Source organism: Syzygium oleosum, unplaced genomic scaffold (genome assembly GCF_021117445.2).
Source record: "Syzygium oleosum isolate NSW1041296 unplaced genomic scaffold, Sole_v2.1 Sole_v2.15, whole genome shotgun sequence".
Classification (NCBI taxonomy): Eukaryota; Viridiplantae; Streptophyta; class Magnoliopsida; order Myrtales; family Myrtaceae; genus Syzygium; species Syzygium oleosum.
The window spans coordinates 1,953,635-1,967,668 of NW_026607499.1; the positions used below are offsets into that span (position 1 = coordinate 1,953,635).

Here is a 14,034-nt window from a genome sequence, read left to right on the forward strand (position 1 = left end):
TTTAATGGAAAGTCTATATTTCAACTTGCTTTAACTTTTTCACATTGTGCCCAAACTCATTCAGAAAAATCAGTGTACTTTCCCCAGCTTTGAAGTATAAATTGCGAAAAAACTCGGCTCTACATGGTCGCAGAAAGTCTTCACTTCGCATAGATGCGACAAAGTGAACACCGTGCATTATATATCATGAAAAAGCGCAGACAAATTGAACAATGGCCATAAGTATTAGGGCTCCAATATTTATACCATCACTAATATCGAGTATCACCACTTAACACGAATCATTCATTTATAGCGTGAACGTGTAGTCTAGAAATGTAAGCTCCACCATGTATAACAAGAACAGCGAAGGAGACGCATCAGTCCCAGATATTTAGGGTTTGGAACCGACAGTTATGAGTGAAAAATAGTACTAGTGGTGCAAAACGGCGGGCGCCATCGACAACTAAATGTAGTTTACCCAAAAGAAAGGTCATGGGCGGTTCGCGAGGCGCCCACTTCACGCGACGACTGAAAATCCAGTCATTTTCTATTAATTTGTCTTAGCTTTTTCACTCTCGATCCATGTGCGTCTTGAAGCATAGAGCATAGAGTACCAAAAACTCAGCTCTCCACGGTCATCTTGCTGGGCAACCCGAATAGAGGCAATTTGTTCTTTGATATTCACTGAGAGATCAGTTCAAGAATCATCGAAGGAGTAAAAATGAAACGTCGTCTGGCGTTCGAACACAATTTTGTCCGAAGCAACAAGGAGAGCGCACGTCGAAAAGCTCATGATACCGGTGCGTCTAGTTCCTCCGCCACTTCAGCGGGCAGTGATAATTACGATGTGTTTTTGAGTTTCAGCGGCGAGGATACTCGCAGAACCTTAGCAGATCACCTCTACAACGGTCTCGTCGATGCTGGAATCCGCGTGTTCAGAGACAACGATGAGCTTCGCGAAGGTGAGGAGATCGGCACCAATCTTCTCCAGGCCATTAAGAACAGTAAGATCTCAATCCCGATTCTCTCTCGGAACTACGCTTCGAGCAAATGGTGCCTTCAGGAGCTCGCCCACATGGCAGACTGCATGAAGAGCGTCGGGCACGTTGTGTTGCCCGTATTTTACCGGGTTGAACCGGCCCATGTGCGACACCAAATAGGGAGCTTTGGAGAGACGTTCTCCCATTTAAGTGAGAAGTATTTGGAAGAAGATGTTGCGAAATGGAAACAAGCACTCAAAGAAGTGGCTTCCCTAAAGGGATGGGAGTCGGAAAAAACTACTGACGGGTATTTCATTTTCTATCAAAACCTTGTTTACTTTCTTTCAACAGGGTCTTGCTTGTAGAGGAGGCCATGAATTCGCGTGTTCTTCAATTTGCGCTTGCCTTTTTCGCTCTTATATGCTGGAGTGTTGTGATAATGAGATATAACAGGATACGATTGTTCTTCTAATGCATTTTGGCTCGAATGCTTTATAAACAGTTACGAAGGAGAATTGGTGAAAATGGTCGTCAGAAAAGTATTGGGCGAGTTAAAGAAGGCCTTTCAGCTGGTTGTTACCGAACAACTTGTCGGAATCGATAATGCTGTGGAGGATATTTTGAGATTGCTGGATGATAACCCTAGTGCTACCCAAATTGTCGGTATTCATGGAATGGGGGGCATTGGTAAGACAACTTTAGCCAAGGTCGTCTACAATAAGCTCTCCGACAAGTTTCAGCATCGTAGTTTCATTGCAGATATTCGAGAATCCTCGCGGCGCAAGGGCATTTCATGTTTGCAGAATCAATTAATATTTGATATACTGAAAATGAACGATCAAGTGTCTAATACGGATGAAGGAATTAGGATCATGGAATCCAGATTTAAATGTAAGAAAGTGTTAATTCTTCTAGATGACGTGGATCTTAATGATCAGCTCAAAGCTTTGGTTGGGAAACGTGACTGGTTTGAGATGGGAAGTAGGATAATCATTACAACAAGAATAAGGTCCGTCCTTGATGAAGCTGGGGTGAACTGCAAGTACGAACTCAAGGAAATTGCTGAGGATAAGTCCCTGATCTTGTTTAGTAGACATGCCTTTATGAGGGACTCTCCTCCGTGTGAATTTGAGTCTCTCTCTCGTGCTGTCGTGTCCACTACCGGAGGGCTTCCCTTAGCTCTCGAGGTTATAGGTTCGTTTCTATGTGGGCGAAACCCAGCATTTTGGCAAGATGCGTTAATGAAGTTAAAGGAAGTACCACATAGGAAAGTGCAAGAGAAGTTGAGGATAAGTTATGACGAATTAAACTATCAGGAAAAGCAGATTTTTTTGGATATTGCTTGTTTCTTCATTGGACATTACTCTGATTTTGTGTCCTACATGTGGGATGCTTGTAATTTTCTTCCAAGGATGGGGATCGAAATATTGTGTTTTATGTCTCTAATAAAAATTGATTATGGAAAGTTGAAAATGCATGACCAACTGAGAGACCTTGGTAGGGAAATTGTTCGTCAAGAAGATTACGATGCGCCTATGAACCGAAGTAGGCTGTGGGTTCCTGAGGAAGCCTTGGAAGTACTTCAGGGAAATAAGGTAATTGTTACCTCTATCGTTGTTCTACTCTCTTTTGACATGAAATCTCTCGATTGGAATGAATTGTTAAACCTCACAGCCGAGATTACTCTCCTTAAATTATTTCCTCGATGTGATTCGGAAGTGATGTGCTTAGCATCTATACATGGTAGACATTTTCTATTGAATTAAAAAGAAAAAGAAAGAAAACTTTTGGTTGAAACAACTGCTTAGTGGTAGCTTTGTGCACTTGGTGTGAGTATTGATTGATTCTAAGTCGTTATTCGATCAAGCAATTGTGTTTTTTTCCCTTGAAATGACCTGTTGCACTGATGCTCTAATCGGATAAGAGACGGAAAAAGAAAAGGGAGCAAATAGCATAAACAAAAGAAGGGAAAAATTTCATCATAAAAAAAAAAAAAATTAATCACGCTTGTGACAAAATCTGGTCTGACCTGAGCATCAACTTCACAAGTATATAATGAAGGCAAAGTGATAATGTGTCCACTGTTAGCTGATTTGATGTAACATTTGTGAAGGGAATTCTGAAAGATCGCGTAAAGGCCCTTTGTCTCCACCATGACTTCTCGCGGAGGGAATTCACAACCGAGCAATTTGAGACACTACCGAACTTAAGGTTCCTTGAAGTGCATAATGCAAAACTGATTGGAGATTCCAAAGGCTTGCTTCCTAAGTTACGAAGGCTTAAGTGGAAGGGATGTCCTGCATTCGTGCCCGCTAGATTTTGTCTGGAGAAATTAGTCCACCTTGATTTATCAGAAAGTGACATTTCAGAGTTTTGGGAAGGTTGGATTCATCTCAAGGTCAGACTGAGAGCATCTTGTTTTGTCTTTTGTTTCTAGTGACTCATTCTTTGCGAAAATTTATCAATCATTTTGTTTTGCAGGTGGCAAAGCGGTTGAAATCTCTTATTCTTCGAGATTGCCATCGTTTAGAAGTTACTCCTAATCTCTCAGCCTTCCGAAATCTAAAGCGGTTAGTGTTCGAAGGTTGATAAGACCATTTTTCTTGATAGCCCCTTATTCTACGTTTGTCTTTTAAGTACATCAAGGAATGGAGACGCTGGTCGTGGAAGCACGATGCTTCAGGGGTATCGTGCTTCGGATTGTGACAGGAGTCAATAACACATACACAAGGAAAAGTAGAAAGATTTACCAAATAAATCAGTAAATTATCAAAATTCTTCAAATTTTATAGGTGTGGTTAGTAAAACCACAAAATGATTTTACCAACGTCTCCTTAAATTAGTTAGTGACCATTCTTTTTCAAATTGTACCAGTGTAGCCCGTCAATAGATTTACAAATATGTCAATAAATTAGTAAGTTTCGAATTTCTGCCATTATTATATATTTTTGCCGACTCAAAATTTTCTATAGTTAATGTATTAACAATCTGATATTAGCAACATACGAAGGAGGAGGTTTGATATTTAATCACCGAATAAAAAAGATGGATTATTTTCTTTTTGTCTCCTTTCTTTTACATGAAATAATTAGGTTGAATTTAATCAATTAAAATGACAACAGGCTATCGGCTTCCTTCTCTTACGTGATTCAAGGAACATGGAAGCTGATGGAGGAGTATGACATGACACTTTGGAGAAATCATTCTCTTGATAGTGCCAACAGTCATCAGATTGCCTTCTACGTACATCAGATGTCATAGCCATCAAGTTAGATTTCTCATCCTAGCTTATCTATCAATGACTCTCACTAGCACATTTGAGTTATAATTTTTCTCGAAGTACTGAGTTTGAAGAATGATTGGCTTCGTCCCTTGACATCTATTTGGTTATGTTTATTCCCCTACTCAGATACTTTGGATTTCACTTTATCCATGAGGATGCTCAAATGGAAGAACAGTTGCTTCAGATAAGCCATGTGTACTCTTCAGGAAACCCCTTCACTTCAGTTATCTCTGTCCCTTAAGAATGCATTTCAAGGTAAGTCATTAACATGTTTTTGATACACTGCTATATTCTCTTCACAAGATTCTCTGGCCATTTTGGATTCTTGATGAGATTTATGTGAGGAATTTGATCGAGGGCGGGATATCAATCAAATTCATCCCGTCTGGAAAAATCAGCTTCAAATTTTATGTTTTATTTATTCAAGCATTTGAATGTTTATGCTATGCAATGTGGATTTGTTCAGCCAGTGCTCATTCTGGACCTTCGAAATAGCAAGATATACTATAGCCTGCTTTGTATGACGAAAGAAGCAATTTCATATTAATATGGGACATATAAACCAAAGAGAACCATAGGTGGAGGTGGTTTTGATGTGAGATTAAGAATGAAGTGACTGTGTAAATGGACTGTTTGTTTTGGCACCGGAATGAAGGCAGAGCTGGACGTTGTTCTTGCTTTGTGGGAGTTTTGGTGTCAAGACTAATCTGAAAGATGGATTCCTAAATAGCACCTTGTGGCATGATTTGGTAGTAATCGATTCAGTGGATAACAAATTGATCTCGTGATATTGCACCAATATGCAGGAGGTGTTAAAGCCTTTCTTAGGGATGGTTTTTCAGTTTTTGAAGCAGCTATTTGAATTGATGCAGTTAATGAAGGTTGCAATTTATAATTATTGTTCTTGATAGTTCAGGCAGCTTGAGTCTCTGGAATCATATCCATCCAACTCCTAATTTGTTGAAGGATTAACACTTGACAGCAATTTCCTTATGAACTTGAGGAAAGTATCAACCATAATGATGTGATTCCTAACGCCGAAGATTGAACATCCTGACATTAGAAACAGAGGAAGCATGTGCAGAATCTCAGGATTTCCGTTCGAAATTCTTTTGTTCCAGAGAAAACGTATTTTGATAGCTATGACAGTTGCTCACTAGATGCCGAAAAGCTGTTTGTCAACTATTCAAATGTTTTTCTTGGTCGCCCTTATGATAAAATCAAGTTCGTTCCCCCTGATCATGATATTGTTTGTTAATTAAGTATAGAAGTATAGAGTAGTATGTTCGATTCGCATTACTTGGCATTCTAAATTTGTTTGCGGATCTTGGGTTTTGAACTCTGTGGCCACTTTATGTTCTTGTTTCTGCAATTATAATTGAAGTCCATTGTCAGTTTCCATTACTCTTCCAATTCTACAGGAGAGGAAAACAGAGGCACTTCACAATACTCTCTTTTCTTTTTCCCATTTGTTACAGAGCGAGAACAGACGAAGACAAACAGCAGGAAGAAAAAAAAGTTAAAGAAGATAGGGGTGATCATGCAGCGAGGTGAAGGGATTCGAGTTGATACATCCATTGAACAAGGACAGAGATTCGGGGCTTGTGGAGTTATCTTCCGGCAAGCAAAGCAGCTTTCATGACAAGAGAGAGGACGTCGACGACATCCTCGACTTAGCATTTTCTTCCTTCAGAAGTTCGCCCTCCAGGGTTCTTGAAGTTGGCCATGCAGCTCAGTAAGTTTCGGCTGCACACTCCGGGCTCAAATAGTCATCCGCACAACACCCGCCAGGTCTCAATGTCACGACTCCAAAACATCTGTGCGAGCAATACGACCCCGTCTATGAATAAAAGATCAAAGTAAACCATTACACAATATGATTTCTTCATCATTGCCGTCACTTAGTATATTTGACAAGCCAAAATATTGGTGATGTTGTTGTCCCGGAACGCTCAACGAATTATAGGCAACATGAGTGCATTTGCTCCCCCACAATCTCCTCCCCCAAAACCTAATAACAGTAATCAAAGTTGGCTTGTGAATGAAGATATGGTTTAGTGAAATTGTGAAACAACAGAGCCTTTGCAGGCACATTAATTTTACTTGCGGATGTTTTCACCACACTTGGAATCTCCTCTTTCTTTTGACCCGTTAGTACCTCGCGCCATTTTCTCTACATCCACTCCGCAATATACTTTTTCATGAATGCGAATCCATGCATGTATAGAGTCTATATACGTGTAAAGTAATCGTTCACCAGTGAAAAACTTTCCCACATTCATGCTCATAAAATGTCCATGCAATGCCGGGGCCGTCACAGTATCTCTCCCCGGAGAGGAAATTGTCAAATCAGTTCTAAACGTAGGGTATATAATTCAATTTGGTCCTAAACTTTCCATTTTTTCCAATTTAGTCCTGAATCATTGCGCGAAATTCCGATGTAATCCTTTTGGCCAATGTTTGCTAGAAATCACTGACTTGGAGATATGCCTCATGCACATAGGACTGCCGGTGGTGACTCAACTGACATTGAACAAATTAAAAATCAGGGACGACACTACACATTGGGCCAAAGTTTATGGACTATTTGTGTTATTATTCTAATTTTTTCACATTACCTATAACTTTGACCAATGGCCAAGTGACCCATCATTCATTTCCTACTTGTTTTTCTATCGCTAGCGTTCAGCGAACTCAACATACAAACACAACCTTAACTCTGAGTCTAAATCGTTAGATTTGGTGAGATCTATACGAGACTTACATGAATCTTATCATTGTGAGTGGTTCAGATTCAATTTAGTATATGTACTCGGTATTTGTAAAAGGAGTAGAGAGTGAATTGTCACCCAATTTAGGGCACTGATACAAATCCCGGAAAATCTCTAACCATTGGATCGTAAAAGAACAAATGTCAATCGTTCATTGAAAAACTCCACAATATTGTGAGGCACAACATTTTATATAGAAAGTACAATAAAATGCACTGAGATACTACATTTTTAGGAAGGAGATTCAATCTCTCGAGATCATAGAACTGTCACCAGATCGGTGGTGACTACCGGTCTTCAACATGCATGGAAGTGTCGTGTGGGCTCTCTGAGATGGAAAATTCTTAGCATTCGATTTTCGTGCAAGAAAAAACAAAGGAAATAGTTGCAGGATTGCTCCACAAAAATAAAAGTACGAGACCCACCATTGTTAATGGCCGTAATCGATTGGCTCCGCCAAGACCAGTAAAATCCCAAACTTGAAAAGCTACATATGCGACTCCGGTGCTGATAAGAAAATATGGACAACTGTTTAAAGCAGAAACTCTTAGCCAAGAAGGCAAAGCTCGAGATTTCTTTTAGCATTGCCATCAAAATGGTTGCCACTGAAGTTTCTTACTAAGTATAAAGCAGATGCATAACTGTTGATTGCTCTCAAAATTCAAAATCCCCTTGTTGCAGCTCAAAGTGTGGGTCAAGGACTCTTTCTCCTTCCCCTTCTTCCAACTCCGGTTTGTATTTTTTCATGAAGGGATCTCTGATCAATAATAGAACAAAATCCACTTTCTCACATCTAAAGGATTCCTTCATTTGAACAGAAGAAACAATGTCACTCGACCATTATCAAACTGACTGCAATATTCTTCAGTACGCAGGGATCTAAACAAAGAAAGAAGGAAAGAAACAAAAGGGAAGAAGAATTACTAGACAGCATAAAGTAAAGGGGATATGAGATTTTCTTCCAAAGCCCCCCAAGAAAAGTCAACATGATTGAACCCCGACTCTGAAGTGAAGTCTGCGCAATGAGAACTTCCTCCCAGATGCAATCCAAGCTAGAAGCAAAATATGTTTCCAACAAAACCAAGAAACCAGTGTACAATTTAAGATCTGCAGCAGAACTTCACCAGTTATCATGTTATTTTCCAGAAACGTCAGCATGTCGATTTTTGTCACCGAGACATCGTCCCTCAACTTCTAGCAACTCATGAGGATAGTGGATACAGTCCTTTATTCTATTCCTGGTGGGCGTGGCTACTCAAAAGTGTAGCACAGCTTTCTAAGGCTTCACTCTTATGAGCCTGACATGTACGTATACCGTGTTTGGGCTCCGACAATCAGCTCTATGACTTTAGCTGCATGAGTAAACATCAAAGAATGAGCACAATTGCCCATGATAAGTAGCCTTAGCTTAGCCAACGTAAAAAATAGAAGCAAAATGGGAACATAAGAACACCTGTAAGAGCCCCAAAAAGGGGAACAGGTTCCAACAGTTTCTCTGCTTTGTCGAGCCTTTCCCTGAAATATTAGAGAAAGGTACGTGGTTTCCATCAGGACATTCATCCCAGAAATGTAAATTTCACAACGGAATATAATTTCTGGTAGCTATGAGTACCTTATGTATTTGCTAAAAAATGGATCTCTCATGAGGTAGAGTGCCCAGAGTACCTTTCTTCTTTTCAACTAAAATACAGGGAAAAAGAACACTTGACACATCTTGAGAGAATCATTAATCTGGACATGACATGGCTCGAAGGCCAGTCCAAAAGCTTTGTGATACAAGCCAGGGCATGCTAAATGGACAAATTCAAATGAATGAATACATAACTAGAGACTCTAACCTCATCTTTTTCTGCAGTGGTGTACTGAAACTTGTGATCTCTACTACCCCATCCAGACAACATAACTTGAGAAAAGATGCCAACGCCAACCACATCCATGGCCAGTGAAAGAAACCAAGGAGTCCAAGACCGAGTTCCATACTTTCTAATAAATAAAACATAGATTAGCGGCCTTGCAATAAATAGGATTTCCCCCATGAGATATAAAGATCCATGAACACCCTTCTCGGACAAAATAGATGACAATGTTGATTTCTCTGCCTTTGGAGCTGCCATAAAACAAAATGTATCAGCAAAAGTACACTATACAACTTCACCAAGGTTCAACTAACGACCTCCCGACACGCCTACCGATTGATTCCATAATAGAATTCTGTTGCTGCACCCTGCGCAACCACGCTGGGTCAGAAACCATTCTGGCATTCTCTCCAAATCTGCTTAACGCCGACAGTGCTCTTCCTTCCAGATTCCACCCATTCTGCCCATTCTGTCCATTCTGCCCAAAGCTATTCCTGAAAGAACCAGGCCCACTATAAAATCCAGGTTTTCTGAAATCTCCAGGTCTGGACTGTGAGAAGGAAACTTCTGATGTCTTCTCAGAATTTGGATTCTCCCCGCCCTGTAGAAGCATCTTATAGCCACTATTCCGAAACATGGCTAACCTGACCGAAAACCTGGTTCAAACAGACTACCAGAACATCAGCAAACTACACAAACTATGGCTACATGAAAAGTTGGCTAACATCATCTTAACTCACTTAATAGCCTCTGTAGCTGCAATGAAGTTCCACTTCTTGGTATCACCATAGTAATGTTGTGCAACAACTTCAACAAGTGTTTCCAAGTCCTTTAATGCAGATATGCATAACGAATAAGGAAATGTAGAAGGCTCAGGATGACCAGTGTGGATCTGAGATGGGGCGGTATCAATTATGTGTTCATTGATGGCAGTTATAACACCCAAGATAGCAGTCACTGCAGCAAAATGACAAACTTTCCCAATAAAACTCCAAATTCTTTCATTATACATGAGAAAAAAATGTGGAAAACAATAGCCAAAACGCTATAAGAACAAGCAACCTGAATTTTAATGAACATGGGCTTGCATGTACACAGTTTACTCCTTGAATTAAACCCCCACAATTTAAGAAAGCGATGGCCGATTAGTCAATCATGCTATCTTGAGTTTCCTTATATGTGGAGATTTAAAGCACTGAAAACATCTTTCCATATGTCTGGTTCCTCTTTGACCAAACAATCTCTCCTATTTGCAATTTGATGCAGAAAAGCTTTTTCAAAACCTAATTTGAAAACGAGTAGCTAAATGTAACCAAATTCTCGCACTTGTATGGTCAATTCAGCCCAACTATATCTCATAGCACAAGCAGAGAGGCATTTGATGCAGAAAAGGTCATTCAAACCCTAAGTTGATAATATGTAGCTAAAAGTTACCAAATTTTCACAAAACCTGCTTCTGGTCCTATCTCTGAAGAAGAGAATCGCTCTGGCAGCAGCCATGTTAAACCCTGTTCCACAATTAAAACATCCAGATGAGATGAGGGCATAGATAAGAGTCTGCTATCATCAGAAGTCAGCACACAACATCATAATTTACCAAAACCCGTACATAGAATAGTCCAAACCAATCTAAAAATAGCACACAAATAGAGCTTTCTTGTGCATGTTAGATCAAGAATGTCTAGTTATGGCTGAAACAATTTATACATGCCAGATGTGCTATGGAGTGAAGCAAATAAGACTTTTTTTCCACCCAGACAGAAAGGTATCAATACAGATGGATCAAGGTGGAATACAGATTGTAAGCAACAAGATGCACATAATTGAAATAGAAGCTGGGCAGCATCTAAGTTAGTGCTAGGCTGCAAATCCGTAATACTACCATTTTTCTTGTAAATTTAAATCAAGTTTGGAACACGCTGTAAATGAAACAGGGTGAGCAGGGAAAGAATTACCAAAATGCAGATGTTGGCCAAAGACATATCTTCACGCTTCTTTAACCATTTTTCTGTTGTCCAGCTCACGTAGAGCTTTATGTCAATGCAATCGCAGACAATAAATCACTACGAGTTAGTCAACTGCGAAACTTCCAAGTAAAAACTGCGTTGAGAAGTACAAGAGATACAACAACGTGATAAACATTTACACAAGAAGAAGATCCACAAGATCCCAAAAGACTTGATAATATAATTAATCCACCAAATGATGGCCATTGAGAGCCATCTATTAATAAACTTAGGTTAAAATTGCCAAAGATAGTGATGTTGTGCTCTTCGACAAACCGCGCCCCGTAAAGAAGTACACTAACAAGACTGTGGAACTAATCAAATGGCTTCTTATCCTCTCTACACAATGTTTTTCCTTCCGGCACATAAAATAATCCATCTGCCCAAACTGAAGCTTCCACCACTCAAAAAAGACTTGCAATAATATGAACCAAAATCTATGGCAACCCATTCACAAGGAGTGCAATGAAAGATGGCTTATGCCTTCTTATGGAAATGACACATACGCATCAGCCAACTAGGATAATTCCAATAGTAACATTATTAATGACAAAGTCCTCCTCACCGGGCTGCCTAGGAACAGGCTGCATCAGCACTAGATAAATACTGATGAAAAAAATGCAATGGGCTCTGTTATGATTGATCATCTTTTGTCATATAACTTCAAAGACACATCCAATCACAGAATTGACATAGAAAGGAACAATACCATATGGGAACATTCCTTGGGTCATTCATCCTAATAGTACTAATTCAATCATGGTTACCTTTTGACAAGAGATCTACTGAAAAATGCCATAGAGGGGAAAAAAACCGAAATACCAATTGGAAATTAAGTAAATAAAACTTTGAATTTGCTCCTTTTCTGTATTGTACTCTTATGCACTTGCTTTCAAGTAAAAATAATCTATTTTACTTGATCCAATAAAACAACTTCCCAATATTTTCCTTCTAATGTCTATTTGGACGTTTGAGTCATCATATCTTTCCGCGTGCTTACCCCAAAAGTTGCTAGTACAAGTTGATAACATAAAAAAAAGTCTTTTCACTTGCATATAATTTGAGTAGCAAATGTTTCATTTTTCCCTAGCTTAAGCCTAGACCTTTCCAGTGGCCAGTCAAATATATCATATTTTGATTTTTCCTACGGTTGTCGTCAGTTAGTAATGGTGGACACTCGATTCATCTTTCTAAGTAGACAAGACTTAGCTATATCACTGAAACTTTTAAGATTTGTCATGACTCTGATCAACAAGCCAGATTGAAACAAAAAAGATTAGGTTGTCATAGTTACTGAGATTGCGGTTAATTTTTGAATAATGGGCTGAGAAACTGATGACATTTCTCTCAATTCACTGTGTTGAATTCTCTTGCTTCTCTATTTCTTTCCACTTCTCGACTAAGCTATTACTCTCTTGCTGAAGCACATAATGCCCGTCCCCCCCCACCTCATAATACCCTCCCTCCCTCAATCTCCCCACACGCAAGCAGTCTCAGTACTTTCTGAAGAAAATAAAGATTACCCACATACAAACTAGCTCACTAAGGAAACTTAAGCAGCGTAGTTGCAGTTCTCTTATGCCTCCAAAGAACTAGCAACTGCCCCATTAAAGCATTTTGTGGATTACATATAGTAGAAGCACGTAAAAGTATAAGTACCCCGAAATTTATATGACTAGCTAACTAAAGGGCGCTTCTTCGGCTATTGCTTCTGAGTACTTTTACTGAAAGTTCCCTTCTACTCTCATACTATTTGAACAGAATCATGGACAGCAATAATCCTCCTCGACAGCTGAGAAAATTCACTTCGCACCAAAATAACCCACAAAAAAGAAAGAAAAAAGTAAGTAACTCTGTTCCATTATCTAATGCTCAAGTCATCACCCAAATATTTAGTGTACAAACTTCAACTGTATATAGCAGTTGCCAGACTCCCTAGGCAGCAACAACTTCAACACCGAAAAAAACTGTATCATGTCTTTCAATTCAACCTACTGCAACAGAGACGAAAAAAAATTAAAAAAACCCCCTCGCATAAATTCCTCTCATCCCAATCTTCACATAAAAATTTCCACAGACTGATCAACAAAAAATTACAGCATCGCTATAAAATTCTCTCAGCCATGAAGGCACCGGCCCACACCACCAATTCAGCACCATCCCCCACACTGTCACAGGACCCACCTACTGCTCGTGAACCCCGAGATCAGAACGGTCGCGGGGACGTTCAGTGAAAAAGACGGATTATCGACTCACCCCCACCAAAATCCCACTCCCATGCGCGCGCGCGCGCGCCATCGACCGATAACGGAGAACACTAAAGAGAAAGTCCCGGGAAATCTTACGTTGGCCAGAGACTCCAACGAGTTCACGTACTCCCTGTTCCTCCGGACCCACCGCTTGTAACCCTCCATGGCCCGCCGAGGGAACCCCGCTCGGCCGGCTCAGCCCCCCCGCTCCGATTCCGACGGCGGCGCGGCGGCGGCGGTGCTCCTCCGGACGATTCAGGTCCCGAACAACGCGCGAGCAGTCCACGAATCCCGAGGGCGGAAGAAGCTCCGAGTGAAATTGAAGAACCTTTTGATCCGTTGCGAATATCGTTTGTCTTTTACGTGAAACCCGTACTTCGATTGTCGGCCGTCGATTGGGAAAAATAGCTGATGATGGGTTTTCGGCCGTTGAGATCGTTCCCCTGGGGCCCGCGGTTTTGGACGGTGGAGATGTGGTTTGTGAATCGCTGTGGGCGGTCGATTTTGTGGAAATTTTTTTGCTGGTTGGGCGAGCGAGAGGGAAGCGGATATGGATTTCGCGCACTCCGATGCGTGGGGGAGACTTTTTTCGAGGATTTTTCATTTTGTTAGAATTCTATCAAACGAGACGACCAACTTTAAAAAAAAAAAAGAGTTTAAACTTTTTAATCATTATTTTGTTCGATATAGTTAACTCTTTGATAATAACAAGCTTATCTGGAAATTTTATAATATGTACAATTTAAATTGAAATGCATAGAAATATTTAAATTGACTGATGTAGTAATGACGCCGCTGGTTGTTTACCTCGACGAAAATTTCGCAAACTCCTTTTACAATCGACCCACCACGAATCGCTTGGATTCATGAATATGATTGATTCGCGCTCTTCTTTTGCACCCGCAAA

General features: G+C 40.2%; 2 protein-coding genes across 2 annotated transcripts; one reads left to right on the plus strand and one right to left on the minus strand.

Annotated features, from left to right (window-relative positions):
* Positions 1-593: 593 nt before the first annotated feature.
* Positions 594-3,551, plus strand: LOC115678066 (disease resistance protein L6-like). Its single transcript, XM_056318422.1, has 4 exons — positions 594-1,269; positions 1,465-2,557; positions 3,076-3,360; positions 3,444-3,551. Exons 1-4 carry the CDS (start codon positions 704-706, stop codon positions 3,549-3,551), a joined length of 2,052 nt encoding a protein of 683 aa, XP_056174397.1. The 5' UTR covers positions 594-703.
* A 4,377-nt stretch (positions 3,552-7,928) lies between these two features.
* On the minus strand, positions 7,929-13,369 carry LOC115678199 (peroxisome biogenesis protein 16). The gene is made up of 8 exons (XM_030601538.2): positions 13,224-13,369; positions 10,323-10,380; positions 9,613-9,829; positions 9,206-9,528; positions 8,855-9,123; positions 8,629-8,696; positions 8,470-8,531; positions 7,929-8,368 (listed from the first exon to the last, which is right to left on the minus strand). Exons 1-8 carry the CDS (start codon positions 13,290-13,292, stop codon positions 8,307-8,309), a joined length of 1,128 nt encoding a protein of 375 aa, XP_030457398.2. The 5' UTR covers positions 13,293-13,369; the 3' UTR covers positions 7,929-8,306.
* Positions 13,370-14,034: the final 665 nt, after the last annotated feature.

What these genes read in the sequence shown, in the direction of transcription:
- LOC115678066 (XM_056318422.1), top strand. Translation starts at nt 704, where the DNA reads ATGAAACGTCGTCTGGCGTTCGAACACAATTTTGTCCGAAGCAACAAG. An exon ending in AAGTACTTCAGGGAAATAAG is followed by an intron (nt 2,558 to 3,075) that starts GTAATTGTTACC and finishes ACATTTGTGAAG; the next exon opens with GGAATTCTGAAAGATCGCGT. An exon ending in AAGGTTGGATTCATCTCAAG is followed by an intron (nt 3,361 to 3,443) that starts GTCAGACTGAGA and finishes TTTGTTTTGCAG; the next exon opens with GTGGCAAAGCGGTTGAAATC.
- LOC115678199 (XM_030601538.2), bottom strand. Translation starts at nt 13,292, where the DNA reads ATGGAGGGTTACAAGCGGTGGGTCCGGAGGAACAGGGAGTACGTGAAC. An exon ending in TTCTATTATGGAATCAATCG is followed by an intron (nt 9,124 to 9,205) that starts GTAGGCGTGTCG and finishes GTTTTATGGCAG; the next exon opens with CTCCAAAGGCAGAGAAATCA. An exon ending in TTTTTTAGCAAATACATAAG is followed by an intron (nt 8,532 to 8,628) that starts GTACTCATAGCT and finishes CTAATATTTCAG; the next exon opens with GGAAAGGCTCGACAAAGCAG.